The sequence below is a fragment of the Rosa chinensis genome, chromosome 1 (genome assembly GCF_002994745.2).
Source record: "Rosa chinensis cultivar Old Blush chromosome 1, RchiOBHm-V2, whole genome shotgun sequence".
Classification (NCBI taxonomy): Eukaryota; Viridiplantae; Streptophyta; class Magnoliopsida; order Rosales; family Rosaceae; genus Rosa; species Rosa chinensis.
Genome location: NC_037088.1, coordinates 33450967 through 33467043, shown reverse-complemented (window position 1 = coordinate 33467043; position 16077 = coordinate 33450967). Strand labels below are relative to the sequence as shown.

The 16077-nt window shown below is 38.5% G+C and overlaps 1 protein-coding gene and 1 long non-coding RNA gene across 2 annotated transcripts; both read left to right on the top strand.

Moving 5' to 3' along the window:
- Positions 1 to 5088: 5088 nt before the first annotated feature.
- Positions 5089 to 7371, top strand: LOC112182866 (laccase-5). Its single transcript, XM_024321424.2, has 5 exons — positions 5089 to 5157; positions 5272 to 5423; positions 5581 to 5954; positions 6152 to 7123; positions 7241 to 7371. The coding sequence occupies exons 1-5, from the start codon at positions 5113 to 5115 to the stop codon at positions 7369 to 7371; spliced, it is 1674 nt and encodes a 557-aa protein (XP_024177192.2). The 5' UTR covers positions 5089 to 5112.
- Positions 7372 to 14559: 7188 nt separating this feature from the next.
- Positions 14560 to 15441, top strand: LOC121051811. The gene is made up of 3 exons (XR_005807056.1): positions 14560 to 14788; positions 15000 to 15049; positions 15143 to 15441. It is a non-coding gene; the product is annotated as an uncharacterized LOC121051811 (long non-coding RNA).
- The last annotated feature ends 636 nt before the right edge of the window (positions 15442 to 16077 follow it).

The following is a 16077-nucleotide window of genomic DNA, read 5'->3' as shown; positions in this document are numbered from 1 at the left end:
CAAACTGTGAAGTCTATTTCTGAGAGGTTCAGGAATGAAATGATGGCACATGGTGATAGTTTCAAAAGGACATGTGACATTAATGCTGCTGATGGCTCTGTATCAGGAAAAGTGGAATGTAGAGAAACTGAATGTTGTGGGATAGAATCTAGGAAGATTAACATGGACGTGCAGGTTGTGCGAGGATTGAGCCCGGGTTATGATAATATGTGTGAAAAAGTTGAACATTGTGTGATTGAAAATGTTTTGAGACAATCTTCAGTGGGGTCAAAGACAAGAACTTCTGGATCTGAACAATTTCTTGGTGATTCTAAAGCTTCTTCAAATAGAACTACAGAAGCAACTGAGGGCTGCACAATAAGGAAACATACTGGTGATTGCTTTGATGGTCATAATGGCAAAGATCCTGTCAAAGTTGATAGATCAATGACATCTGACATCGTCATTAATGGAACCTATTATGCCACTGCATCTATTCCTAAAAAGGACTCTACATATGCTGCAAATACTATTCTGCAAAATGGGAATTGCATTATGCAATCTGTGTCAAGCAATGATCTCATGTTCAAACAATGCACATCTCCGATATGTGATGACAATTGCCCTGGTGGTAGGGACTCAATTGTAGTAAATGGAGCTCTAGACAATACTACACCTTCAAGAGTTTGCACTCAAAGTTTGGAGAGCAGGCCTCAACTTTTAAACTCAAAGAAAGACCAATCTTTTTATTGTTCCACTGATGGTAAAGCTGATCCTGGGAATAATCAATGTACTGCTAATGGTTATCTAGATCTTAGGAACCATGTTGGTGGTAAAATTCTTTGTCCAGAAGAAGGGACGTATGCACTACTTGGAAGAGCTTCTTTTCTTGGAAGTTCAATGCGAATGATATGGTATATCTATGTGTTATTATGGTTGAAATAAATAATCTAAAATTTGTGCCTCTCATCATGCTACTTCCTCTTATTTCAAAGGCTGTTGGTAATGCATTCAATGAAGGCTTCCCTGTGATTGATCATTCTAGAAATGGAGAAACACTTGTCCTTGGACTATTATTTATTAGTCACTTGTTGGTACTTCTGCATAACTTCAAGTTAATGGACTGGCCTACTGCATTGTTTTGACTGCTGGTGCATTGAAAATATATGCTGAGATATTCAATTTCTGGTTACAAGTGAAACTTGCTCTGTTTTCATTGTGGTGCCAATTGAAGATGAAGGATGTGTTCCACTTGATTAGTTGGAATAATCACTCTAAGGAACATGTAAAGGAAGTAAGCCATTTTGATGCAATAGTGAAAATGAGGCATCAAGTCAATCACTTTGTATCTACATTACAACAATATGGGGAGTCACAGCTATCACATGTATCATGGTGCAGGTTTCTACACTCAAGCACAAGGTCAAATATATGATGGATCTTACTCTTTCATCTGCTGCAATCTGATGCTCAGTTCCCTATCATCATCTTGAGGGGGATATTAAGGGTAAAAGGGGTAAATGACCCCAAGTCAAGTCAATAGGATATATAGTCGTAAACCCAAACAAACTGTAATTCATCATCACCGATATTTACAAAATTGCTCTTTTTCTGGGTTTTTCCTCATCTTCTTCAAGCTTTCTTATACTTCTAACAGACTAGTGCAGCTGATTGGAAGACAACTGCAGCGTTTAAGGATGATTGTCTCCAACAAAGTATGCAGTAGAACTGAACAAAACTGCTGCATGTCACTTCCTATGCGATTGTACATATACACTGTCCGATAATCACTAATACAAATATAGTTCGATGCATTTGATAGATTCTGTTGTTCAGAAATTCGTTTGTGCTTAATATTATGATGTTAAACTTTTGTTTTGGGTAGTACTTAACAAAGTCCTCACTTAATTTATATGCAGTTTTGTTCATGAGTATATGTAATGCTCCCTTCATGCTCGTTTCATTTAGAATATACTTTCCTTCTTTTCGATTCTTCTTTCTGTACATATCATGAATCATGGTTCACTAGCAATTAATACTCAAGTAAATTACTTATTCAAGCCAGAAATGAAAATAAACTGCAGAACAGAGATAGTAATCCATGACTAGTGGCAATGCACCGATCGATGCAAAATTATGTCATAGAAACTATTTTCTGCACTAAAACGGGACAATTTCGATCAGTTGTCCAGTAGCTTCCTAGCATTTACATGTAAGTTTTCCAGACAGCAGGTCTGAATGTCTGATACATCTTCAATGGGTGTGGAAATGATCGTAGCTAGTTAATTATCAGAATGTGTTCATGAACATGAATGTTGGAGGTTCAGTAAATGACATACCGATCACGAGGCAAGCTTAAAGAGTGCCAGTTTTTGTTACTTGCTAGTATATAGCAGGCACTTCCACCAAAAGTGCTAAAGATAATTTCGAAATTAAGTTTACCGTTAATGCATGCAGTCTCACTGTTAACAGTTGAGAGAAATATAAGTCTCAACAATTAACACTGAGACCGCATTACATGATACATTTACAATCCGAAGTGTCATAAAATCCATATACTTTATTTGTTTGTCTATATTATGATTTATAGTGATTCATCAGGACTTTTTTGTGTATGGGCCGGGGCAAGAGCCTTTAGTCACATGATCATTGGTAAACATAAAGCTTATATTTTTCTCGATAATCCGATCTTACTTGTAAGGATAACCAGTCTGGTTTGAAAATTATTATTTCAATTGACTCCCACTACATTCCCAACACGTGCTTCTTACTTCACTATTTAGAGCTAGTTTGGGATTGTTGTGACTTTTAAAAAAAAACTGCTGCTGCTGTGTTGTGAGAATAATCAGCTCTGAATTAAAACAGTTTCGTGTTTGGTAAATAATATTTTTAAAAGTACTGTCAGTACATAAAACAACTCCAGAGCGTGTTTTGATCAACAACAGCTTCTAAAAGCAACCTCTGGGCTGCTTCTAAAATCTGCTGCCAGTGACCTATAACTTCTAATTAAAGTTGCTTTTTATTTATTTACCAAACACAATAAAATCTAAAATTTTAAACAAAAGCTGATTTTTTTTTAAAAGCAAAGCAATCCCAAACGGGGTCTTAGTCGCTGGCTAACTTACTTTCACTTTTGATCTCATAGTCTCCTAAATCTATAACTTAGGTATGTCGTTCGTGTGTGTGTGTGTGTGTGTGTATATATATATATACAGATCCTATCCAGAGTGGACCTCCGCTTTGAAATTAACGTGTGAAGTTCGAGTTTTTGGTCACTTTTGGGTCGCATATCCACATCTCGACCGTTCAGTTTTTAGGTACTAGTGTAGAGATCATCTCTGCAAATTTTCAGCCAAATTGATGATCGTTAAGGCATTGATAACTAGTTTAAAGCTAGTACAGTTCACGTTGACAGATTTAGTCCGTCCATTGGTTTAAGCGAGTTAGATACCTTAACGATCATCAATTTGGCTGAAAATTTGTAGAGATGATCTATACAGTAGTACCTAAAAACTGAACGATCGAGATGTGGATATGCGACCGAAAAATGACCGAAAACTAAAACTTCACAAGTTAATTTCAAAGCGGAGCTCCGCTCTGAATAAAATCTGTATATATATATAGCTTAGGAATGTCGTTGTCCCCATATATGATATTTGATCGGCCACCTAATTCATATATAAAATAGAATTTAATTACTACAAACCTACTCATCATCTTAATTTCCTTTCAAAAGGCAACTAATTTATATGGTCAAGGTTGGTCCATATATTTAACATAGATAAATACCTTGCACCCAACCATCTAACACTACTTGTCTAACAGACTAGTTTATTATTTCGATCGTGACCATCAGTGGACTACATATCAAGTCACATAAATAATATCCTTACCGAGTGAGAATTCCACAAATGATCATTCAACTATGACTCATTCGACACTTTGGTCACTCAAGTTTCAAATATATCACTTTGGTCACTCAAGTATTACACTGTCATTCACAAAAGTCACCCAAGGGGCATTTTTTCTCACAACAAAGTAACTTGTGTGAATGACAGTGTAATACTTGAGTGACCAAAGTGATATATTTGAAACTTGAGTGACCAAAGTGTCGAATGAGTCATAGTTGAGTGACCAAAGTGACTATTCTCCCTAATATTTATTGCTTAAATCAGGTTGTTAAATTGATGATTGTTTCGGGTTTTAGTTATCTTGGAAGAATCGAATGACATGAAAATATATTCTAGCTCCAACTCTATTTCTTAGTTTTCTTTCGCTTAAGTATGAGGCTTAACCATTGCTTTAGTATATGACAAATCAATATATTTTTATTCCCTTTTTAAGGCGTAAATTTTATTTAGAGGAATAAAAGTGCATCTAGATAGAGATCCACCCAAGCGAGACCAAGTATATATTATTGCAAGTTCTAGAGATGAATATTGACACATTAATTTATGTATTTACATGAAAAAGAGTTTCAAAATATACATGACTTCTTTTGCTTTTATAACACAAGAGATAAGATTTAAAAAGTACAGACATAATCTTAAATCTTACAAAATTTGATTACATATGGTGGCATGGAGATAATTAATCGAATTTGCAATACTCAAAGAGTATATTTTCTCTCTAATCTCTCCGCTCAAACAGTATCGATTTTTCACGTTAAAGGTGCAAATAAAGTTTTGAGGAAATGAAATTATACAAATATGAATAATGGGTTTGACCAATGTATTATTTGTAATTTTGTATGTGTACAGAAATAATGGTCAAATTCGAGGAGATCCTAATAAAACTCATTAATTCAATCAGAAAGAAGACTTGTAAAGCAAGGCTTCATTATCATACAAATAACTAATATTCTTAATTGGTTATATATATATAGGCGAGTGGGTACAACCGTGCAACAACTCCTATTTGAACTAAGTTCATCAATCAAAACGTAATCCTGCATGCCAACCTCACACAACAAACCTATTATTTCCTATATATAAAGCACCCTCTATCTGTCACTCACTAATCCAATTACATCTCAATATTCAAACTAAAGCTATCTTAAGCTAGCATAGAGATACAATGGAGCTCAGTTGCATTTTCCTACTTGGCCTTTGCCTCCTCTTTGCTTCATCAGCAATGTCGACCTTGGCCAATCCCAAAGCTCACCACCATGAATTTGTTGTAAGTTATTTCTCTTATATATATATATATATATAAATCATTTAGTTATTCTATTCTTTTTCTTCTTAACTAGATACTGAACATCTAATTAATTATGCAATGGAACTGATATAGATCCACGCAGCACCAGTGAAGAGGCTGTGCAAAATCCACAACAGCATCACTGTGAATGGACAGTACCCTGGACCAACCTTGGTAGTAAACAATGGCGACACTCTGGTTGTCAAAGTTACCAACAAAGCTCGATACAACGTCACAATTCACTGGTAATTACCACCATATGGTGGGGCCGAACTACAGTTTGGTTAAACCACATACATGCATAAATAATGATGCTCTTGGATCTCTCTTCTTCATTTTCTCGTAACAACTCAACATGACATATTGACTTATAACTTATTGAAATATATACATACATTTCAGGCATGGTATTCGGCAAATGAGAACTGGATGGGCGGATGGGCCCGAATTTGTAACTCAGTGCCCGATAATGCCAGGAGGGAGTTACACTTACCGGTTCACAGTCCAGGGCCAAGAAGGTACCCTGTGGTGGCACGCTCATAGCTCATGGCTTAGAGCCACTGTGTATGGAGCACTTATTATTCATCCAAAACAAGGAGACTCGTATCCATTCCCTAAACCAAACCGTCAAGCAACACTTCTTCTCGGTGAGTGGTGGGACGCTAACCCTATTGACGTGGTGAGGAGAGCAACTCGCACAGGAGCAGGTCCGAATGTTTCTGATGCATACACCATCAACGGTCAACCTGGTGATCTTTACAATTGCTCCAGCAAAGGTTTGGTTCTTAATCTCCCATTCAATATATCTCTAAAATAAATCTTATTAGCTAGAGTTACCTAATTAAGTAATCAAAGTTGAACAAATGAAATAGAACTTATAACACATACATCTACGGAATAAATTTTTGTACACAGATTTTGCGAATGTAATAACTAATATTCTTCCATGGTGTGATTATTTCTACTTGTGCAGGGACTGTCGTAGTTCCCATAGACTCCGGTGAGACCAACCTTTTGAGAGTGATAAACGCCGCCCTCAACCAACCTCTTTTCTTCTCCGTCGCCAACCACAAGCTGACTGTGGTCGGTGCCGATGCCTCCTACACCAAGCCTTTCACCACCAAAGTTCTAATGCTAGGACCCGGCCAGACCACCGATGTTTTAATCACCGGGGACCAGCCACCATCTCGATACTACTTGGCGGCACGTGCCTATTTCAGTGCACAAAACGCGCCATTTGACAACACCACCACCACTGCCATTCTTGAATACAAGTCCGTCCGTTGCAACACTACTAGTTGCAAAAAGGGTAAAACAGTAATTAAACCCATAATGCCAAAGCTGCCAGCTTTCAATGACACAGACACTGCATCTGCCTTCACTAAGAGCTTCAGAAGCCCTAGAAAAGTCGAAGTCCCAACTGAAATCGACGAGAACCTCTTCTTCACAATCGGTCTCGGACTCAACAAATGCCCTAAGCACTTTCAATCTAGAAGGTGCCAAGGCCCCAATGGCACACGCTTCACTGCTAGCATGAACAATGTCTCATTTGTGCTTCCAAACAACATGTCAATTCTCCAAGCTTACCAGCAAAACATTACTGGAGTTTACACTAGTGATTTTCCAGCCAACCCGCCACGGAAATTTGATTACACTGGGAATGTCAGCCGCTCGCTTTGGCAACCCAGTTCTGGAACAAAGGGATACAAGTTGAAGTATGGGTCTAGAGTGCAGGTGGTGTTACAAGACACAAGTATTGTCACACCCGAGAACCATCCCATTCATCTCCACGGATATGATTTCTACATCCTTGCAGAGGGTTTTGGAAACTTCAATGCCAAGACTGATACTAGAAAGTTTAACCATGTTGATCCACCTCTGAGGAACACTGTGTCGGTGCCCGCAAATGGTTGGGCAGTCATCAGATTTGTAGCTGACAATCCAGGTAACAATTACTAATAAGCTAGCTAGGGTTATTTTGATATGTGAATTCAATGACTAAATACTTACACATGTGCACTTGACACTATTATGTATTTGACTTTTATTGATGTACTTATAGGTGCTTGGGTGATGCACTGTCACTTGGATGTTCATATCAACTTGGGTCTGGCCATGGCTTTCTTGGTGGACAATGGAGTTGGGGAGCTGCAAACAATAGAACCTCCGCCTGCAGATTTGCCTCTGTGTTAAAAAGATCATCAATCAACAATTAAAGGGATTCAGGATGTCATTGTTTTTGTTTTCCTGTATTCAGGGTGTAGTTCGTGCTTTTTGTTCAATGTTCTTTTTTATAATTGTAGCTATTTTAAGAAGATGGTTATGGGGTTGAAGAACAGCGTTTTATAGTTTTAGTCAAGAATATGTTTTCCTTAAAGGCAGTGCATGATAATGAAGCTCCGAGTTCAATTATTTTGACTTGAAAATTCGTGTATAATGTCATATATGAGAAATATTTGTGTCCTACTATAGATGCCTAGCTCGTACATAAATAGCGACTAAAAGTTGACTCAGCAAGCCAATCGGACGTACCCCACAGGGTAACTTAATTACTAACTAGGGTTTCAGTACGTGGGAGGGGAATAGGCCAACCTCTTGGTGTCACTCGATCAACTACTGTAATACCAAAATTTGATACCACAAACTACTGATAGAATTATCATCGGAAGAAATTCAGAAAAACTCGTTACTCAGCAAGCAATAAGCACATCGTAAGAAACTTTGAAGTCTTCTAAAAAAAAAAAAAAAAAAGTAGGAAACTTTGAAGCAGCAAATAACTGTCAATTTGTCATCATCACTAAATTCAGCAACAACGTCTAAAATAGATCGATATTGATGTTTGTAAACTGTTTTTTTTTTTTTTTGAGAAAATGTTTGCAAACAGTTTGTCTATCGAAAAACCAAAAATAAGAGATAAAATTCACACAACCTAATTTGTAATTAATCTATACTCATTTCTGTTCAAGTGTTCATATACTATGCTATGGAAAAAGAGAACCTAGCTCCGCTAGGGTTTGGGAACAAAACCTAATCTATTAGGTTTTCTGTCAGGATAGTAGGTGTTTCAGTTAGAGTCATTATCCTTCTGTTAAATAATCCCTGTTGACTAGGGAAGTAGGTTGTTGATTGACTTATTCTTTTGTTGATTACCACATTTCTAGCTAGCATAAACGTGGGCTGTTTTGTTGCTTTCTGTTAGGTTTGTAAAGGCTATTTAATAGCCAAAGTCTATTTCATTCAATGAGAAGTTATTCCCAGATTGTTTGTATTTTGTTGTGCTTGAGTTCATAAGCTTTGCTTGAGTTCTTAGTTCTCAACATTTTGGTATAAGAGCCCCCACTGGGCCTGAGAGAAAAAGTAGCAGACTTTGAGTAACTTCCAAACAGAGAGAGAGAGATATGTCAAGTGAAGGGAATTTTGTGCAACCTGCAATTCCCCGCTTCGATGGTCATTATGACCATTGGTGTATGCTAATGGAGAATTTTCTCAGGTCCAAGGAGTATTGGAGCTTGGTGGAGGTTGGATATGCAGAGCTAGCGGATGGAGCAGCTGTGATAGAAGGGCAGCAAAAGAAGCTCGACGAGTTGAAGTTGAAGGATCTGAAAGTAAAGAATTATTTGTTCCAGGCCATTGACCGAACCATTTTGGAGACTATTCTTCAGAAGAACACCTCAAAGCAGATTTGGGACTCTGAAGAAAAAAATATGAGGGGAATGCATGAGTGAAGCGGTCAGTTCTTCAAGCTCTTCGAAAGGAGTTCGAAACCTTGGAGATGAAATCTGGTGAAAAAAGTTTCTGATTATTTTTCAAGGGTAATGTTAGTGGTTAACAAAATGAGGGTGCATGGTGAGCAAATGGTGGATGTTACCATTGTAGAGAAAATACTTCGTTCCTTAACAACAAATTTAATTACATTGTTTGTTCTATTGAGGAGTCGAAGGATATTGACAGTCTATCCATCGATGAGTTACAGAGCTCTCTAATTGTTCACGAGTAGAAGTTTCACAAGCGTGATGAGGAAGAACAAGCTTTAAAAGTAACTCATAAGGACATATCAGGATGGAGAGGAAGAGGCAGAGGTAGAGGGCGTCAGATCTTCGACAAATCTACTATTGAATGTTACAAGTGCCACAAGCTCGGACACTTTCAATATGAGTGTCCTAGCTGGGAAGCCAATTATGTAGAGCTTGATGAGAAGGAAGAAATGTTGTTAATGTCATACGTGGAGCTGAATGAAGCAAGGAGAGAAGACGTGTGGTTTCTGGATTCAAGATGCTCCAACCACATGTGTGGAGACAAAACCTTGTTTAAGGATCTCAACGAAGGGTTCAGGCAGATAGTGAAACTTGGAGATAACTCGAAGATGTCAGTGATGGGTAAAGGGAAGGTGAGGCTGATGGTGAGTGGTTTTGTGCATGTGATTACCGAGGTATTTTATGTTCCGGAGTTAAGGAACAACTTGTTGAGTATCGATCAGCTGCAGGAGAAAGGGTTGGCAATTCTAATCCAACATGGTCTGTGCCGGATTTACCATCCAATGAAGGGCTTGATTATCCAAACCAAGATATCAGCCAATAGAATGTTCTTTCTGTTGGCTAGGAGTCAACCAAGAGAGACAGCTTGCTTTTATACAACCTCGCAAGATTCATCTCATTTGTGGCATTGTAGGTTCGGTCATCTGAGTTATAAAGGCCTACGAACTCTTCAATTCAAGAAAATGGTGCATGGATTACCGCAATTCTCTGCCTCCACAACAGTATGTAAAGCATGCATGGTAGGGAAACAGCACTGAGACCCTATTCCAAAGAAGAGCAATTGGAGGTCAACACATAAGCTCCAATTGATCCATGCAAACTTGTGTGGTCCGATCACTCCCATATCAAACAGCAACAAAAGGTATTCTATATGTTTCATTGATGACTTTACTCGGAAAATATGGATATACTTTTTGGTTGAGAAGTCAGATGCTTTCATCACTTTTGAATACTTCAAGAGTCTTGTTGAGAAAGAAACAGGGAGTTACATTAAATGTTTAAGTACTGATCAAGGAGGCGAGTTCACCTCACAAGAATTTAATCAGTTCTGTAAAGAGAATGGGATTAAGAGACAATTGACGGCTTCATACACTCCACAACAGAACGGAGTTGCAGAGAGGAAGAACATGACGATTATGAATATGGTGCGGAGTTTGCTTTCGGAGAAGAAGATTCCAAAGAGATTTTGGCCTGAGGCTGTGAATTGGACGGTTCATATCCTAAATCGGAGTCCCACCTTGGTTGTGAAAGACATGACTCCGGAGGAGGCTTGGAGTGGAATTAAGCCTTCAGTTGAGTATTTCCGGGTTTTTGGATGTGTGTCACATGTACACGTACCAGATGCCAAGAGGAAGAAGTTGGAAGACAAGAGTTTTAGTTGCGTGCTGTTGGGGGTCAGTGAGGAATCAAAAGCCTATAGGCTTTATGATCCTATATCAAAAAAAATTGTTGTGAGCCGAGATGTCAAGTTTGAAGAAGACAAGTGCTGGGATTGGGACAAGAGTTCCAAAGAGTTAATTGCTGTTGACTTAGAATGGGGTGACAATGAAGGAGAAGCTGCCATTAGAGATGTCATTGAAGAAGATAGTGAAGGAGATAATGATGCAAGGGCAGTAGAGATTGTGTCCTCAAATCGTGAGGATGATACATGCTCACCTAGCTCTAATGAAGAAGGATCCAGCCCTAATGAAGGAAGAATAAGAAGAAGACCAGTCTGGATGGAGGATTACAAGAGTGGAGAGGGACTTTCTGAAAAAGAAGATGTGGTTAATATGGTGATGTTTACCTCTACTGATCCTGTGTTTTTTGAAGAGGCAGTGAAGAGTGAGAAGTGGAGAGCAGCTATGGACTCCGAAATGGAAGCTATCAAGAAGAATGACACTTGGTTTTTGATAGATGTACCTGTTGGGGCAAAGAGAATTGGTGTTAAGTGGGTTTACAAGACGAAGCTTGACAAAAATGGGAAGGTGGACAAGTACAAAGCTCGTCTAGTTGCTAAGGGGTATACACAGCAGCACGGAGTCGATTACACGGAGGTGTTTGCACCAGTGGCAAGGATGGACACTGTTCGATTAATTATTACTCTTGCTGCACAAAAGGGCTGGATAATATATCAACTTGATGTGAAATCAACATTTCTACATGGTGAGCTAACTGAGGATGTGTTTGTAGAGCAGCTGAGGGGTTATGAGAGTAAAGACAGTCCACACAAAGTGTTAGAGCTAAAGAAAGCTTTATATGGGATTAAACAAGCTCCACGAGCTTGGTTTAGCTGCATAGAAGCTTTCTTCTTGAAGGAAAGGTTCCAGAATTGTCACAGCGATCATACCTTATTTGTCAAGATAAATGAAAGAGGTAACATTCTGATTATCAGTATCTATGTTGATGACATTATCTATACGGGGAATGATGAGACCATGATTTGTGAATTTAAGAATTCTATGATGCATGAGTTTGACATGAGTGATCTTGGGAGAATGAGGTACTTCCTTGGTATTGAGGTGCTGCAAAGAGATGATGGAATTTATATTTGCCAAAGAAAGTATGCAATGGATGTGCTGAAACGGTTTGGAATGGAGAAGAGTAATGCAGTGCTCAATCCCATCGTTCCTGGTTCCAAAGTGAGCAAAGATGCAGATGGTGTTAAGGTGGACTCAACCTTCTACAAACAAATTGTAGGTAGCCTCATTTATTTGACAGCTACTAGACCCGATTTAATGTTTGTTATGAGTCTTGTTAGTCAATATATGGGGCAGCCAACAGAGCTGCATTTGCAGGTAGTGAAGAGAGTCTTGAGATACTTGAAAGGTACAATCAGCTTTGCAATTTTCTACAAGAAGGGAGGGAGTGAAAAATTGATTGCCTATGCCGACAGTGATTATGCCGGTGACATAGAAGACAGTAGAAGTACTTCGGGTTATGCTTTCTTACTAAGTTCAGGGGTTGTTTCATGGTCATCTAAAAAACAGCCTATTGTTACCCTCTCAACAACTGAGGCAGAATTTGTGGCTGCTGCGTATTGTGCTAGTCAAGTTGTTTGGATGAGGAGGATTTTGGATAGGTTAGGCCATTCGCAAGATGGGAGTACTACTATGTTTTGTGATAACAGCTCGACGATCAAGCTTTCAAAGAATCCGGTAATGCATGGAAGGTGTAAGCACATCAATGTTTATTTCCATTACTTGCGTGACCTTACAAAAGAAGGAGTTGTTGAATTGGTTCATTGTGGATCTCAAGAGCAGGTTGCAGACATTATGACCAAGCCTCTTAAGTTAGATGCCTTCCTTAAGCTTCGAGGTTTGCTGGGAGTTTGTCAGGTGCCATAAATAAAGCAATCAGTTTAAGGGAGGGAATGTCTGGATAGTAGGTGTTTCAATTAGAGTCATTATCCTTATGTTAAATAATCCCTGTTGACTAGGGAAGTAGGTTGTTGATTGACTTATTCTTTTGTTGATTACCACATTTCTAGCTAGCATAAACGTGGACTGTTTTGTTGCTTTCTGTTAGGTTTGTAAAGGCTATTTAATAGCCAAAGTCTATTTCATTCAATGAGAAGTTATTCCCAGATTGTTTGTATTTTGCTGTGCTTGAGTTCTTAGTTCTCAACATTTTCGAGTCCTGCACTTCTCCTTCTTCGATGGAGATATTGTTTGGAATTGGGGAGGCCTATGTCTCCTTCTGTTCCTGCTTTTTGCTTCCCTCGATGGTGGTGGGTGTTTTTCTGATGGTGGTTCTATTTTTGATGATGACTGTGTTGAAGCGTTTCGCCGTTTTGGTCCGGCTGCTTGCTGGCGTGCGTGGCTAGAGGTGGCGGGGTGTGGGTCGAGCGATCCAGATCTGGATGGGATCGGGGTTGGAGGCCATCTTCAGGTTTGGATGGCAGGCGTCGATGGCGAAGTTCTAGTTGGAATGGGAGTCGACTGTCGGACTTTGGCTCGTGCAGATTGATCAGAGTTTCGTTTAGAATGGTGTTGCAATTGGCCGCGTCTTGTTTTCTGGGTTTAGGTCTCCGGGCTGGGGGCGGATCGTTTCTCGACGGTGGGTGGGACTTGGTGGCAGTTGAACTGCATCGGTGTTGGCTCCGGCATGCAGGACGACGACTACATGATTATGGCTTCTCCTTGGGTCATGGCTAGGGTTCCTTCTACACTTAAGGGCCAAGGCTTGATGTCTTTGGGCCTGGGTTCATTGGTGCGGGTTTGGGCTGAAATTTTCAGTTTTTATTTTTAATCTTATTTTTGTTTTGTTAGATGTCCTTCTCTTTTTGGAGTTGGTCAGCTCCCAGAGTTGAGGAATGGCGCCAGGGTCCCTTATAGTATCTTTGTTATTTTATTCCTTCTTAGATAGTGTAGAGTGTATTGCTGGAGGTGCTTTAGTTTGTTAGCTTAAAAAAATTGAATTGTTTAGGTAATGGCTCAATCCAACAGCTCTTATGAGCGGATTATTATGTGTAATTTTGCTAAACTTTAATATTAATTGACTATTCCTCTAAAAAAATAAAAACTCATTTCTTCTTTTAGTTGACATTTGTAAGAAGATACTAAGAAACAGTTTGCATAGAGAATACAAATATGAGATGCCAGTGTATGCATGGATAACTTAAATGAGCTGATCGTAAGCCCAATTACGTGTATATGCATGCATGTTTGGTGCACGTAATTGTTTTAAGTTGCACATCAACTTTCATTGCTTCTAACTTTCTGTGAGATTAAAAAAATTTGTCTTAAATTCTGGATACTAAAACCAACATATTTTCAAAAATACCACTAGAGTAAAAATCACCAATCTCTCCTCTCTGGCAAGGTCTCCGACAACTTCTAGCGAGGATCTCTGGTGAACTCTGGTAAGGTCTTCGGTGACTTCGAATGATGTCTACGGCGAGTTTCAACAATATAACTGGCAACATTCGGTGAGATTTCAGGCGATCTCCGACAAATAACAAAAGCTACTAGCACCAACATTAAAAGCTACTCATCAATAGCAACTCTCACTAACACCAAAACCTACTAAGCAGAACAAAAACTACTCCCAGACTGGAAAACTATTCTTAGAGACTAACAAAGTCATGGAAATATAAATGATACAACGAAAATAAAAATGCTAATGCAATCGGGAAAGGCAAACATATCAATGATAGAAAAAGTATGAAGTGTTCAACAATTAGGTCCAAGCCGACTTCAATTATCAAATTACAAAATTTGCCACTTCCTCTCTCTAACCCTCACAACGCTGACTTCAGATCTAGAACTAACCCCTCTTTCTCAGCTTTTTTTTTTTTTTTTTTTTTTAAATTGCTTCTTCAGGTCTCTAGAGAGAGAAAGTATCAGAGAAAATCACAAATGCCATTTTGAATGCAAAAGCAACACCATCTCTCTCTCTCTCTCTCTCTCTATATCTCTCTCGTGCTTGGCTATTTCGGAGAGAGGTACAGAAAGGGGAGGAGCAAAATATTTTCAAAATTCCAGTCGAAAGTCAGAACCGGAAGGTGGCAGCTCGAGTTCAACAAATGTGCTTTGTTGAAACTGTAGTATTCGGTGCATGTTCTTCTGATTCTTCGCTGATTGCTGATTGTTGTGGTATTGGACTTTGAATTTTCTGTGGCTTTGAATTTTTAGCTTTTTTGGATTTTTGATTTGTTTTTGTCGATTGTATCGACTCTTAGCGTGAAATCTTGGTAGTTTTTTTTGTCATTTTCGTGGAGTAGGAGTGAATTGTAAGAAATAAGGATTCGATCACCATAGCTTTAGTTGTGAATTTCTATTTGATTGTTGTTGTTATTTTATCCAGATGAAATTTGAGCTCAAAATGTGAAGTGATTTGGTTAGCAACAATGCTAGGTATATATGATCATTTAATGCCTTTGTAAATACTTTATCAAATTAGATCTTAGCTTTCGGTTTGATTTTCTGTGATATGGTATGTGATTGTAGGTGAAGCAGTCTCATTTCAAGAAGATGACAAGTAGATTTGAGCCACCGGTGAGAAATTATGTTTCAACTCTGGAAAAGGGGACTAGGTGTCTTGGCTTTGCTCGAGCTAATGACGAATTTATTATCGGCAAACAAATAATGCAAAATCATCTTTGGGAATTTGATATTTCACATGGTATTGTGGGTTTCACTATTTCCAACTGCACCTCTACCTAGTGCTATATTGAATTGATTGATTTGTGTAAGATCAAATATGGACATAACACATATCATCATAAAGTAATTGATGATTAGCTTAATATCAATCCTAGTTTAACATGGATACAAACAGTAAATCAATACTAGTGACTTAATGAATAGTGTATCAATTCATTAAGGATAGTAATCTATTGCTTAGTCTACAAGGAAGGCTACAAGTTGTGATACATTAAGAATCTAACTAGGAAACCTAAACCGATATGGATAGCTTTAATGGGAAGCTTCTTGAGGTTTAAGTCACCTATATATACAGATGAATTGGTCCCTGATTACGACCGACGTTTTGCATATTGTTCTGTCCATTGAGAAGCAAGTTGGTAAGTAACAGAAGGCTATATTCAGTGTTCGTGTTTGCAGTTGCATAAGATGGAATCCATGCCAGTAATTGCTGAAGGTAAGCCTTAATCCCTTTTATGATTGTGTGCATATGTTGTGAGCATGTATATGGTTATTTTACAATTGGTATCAGAGCATAGGCTCACAAGTATCAAAATCGTTTTAGGGTTTTGCAAAACAAACACAAAAAAAAAAAAAAAAAGGGGTTTTTGCTTTACGGACCAAGTCACTGATCAGGTAACTGACCATGTAACTGGTCATGTAACTGATCAAGGTAAGTTACTTAAGTCAATTGCTGCATCTGGTTAAATATCAAGTTCACGCTTCCGCTGTGATTTTTA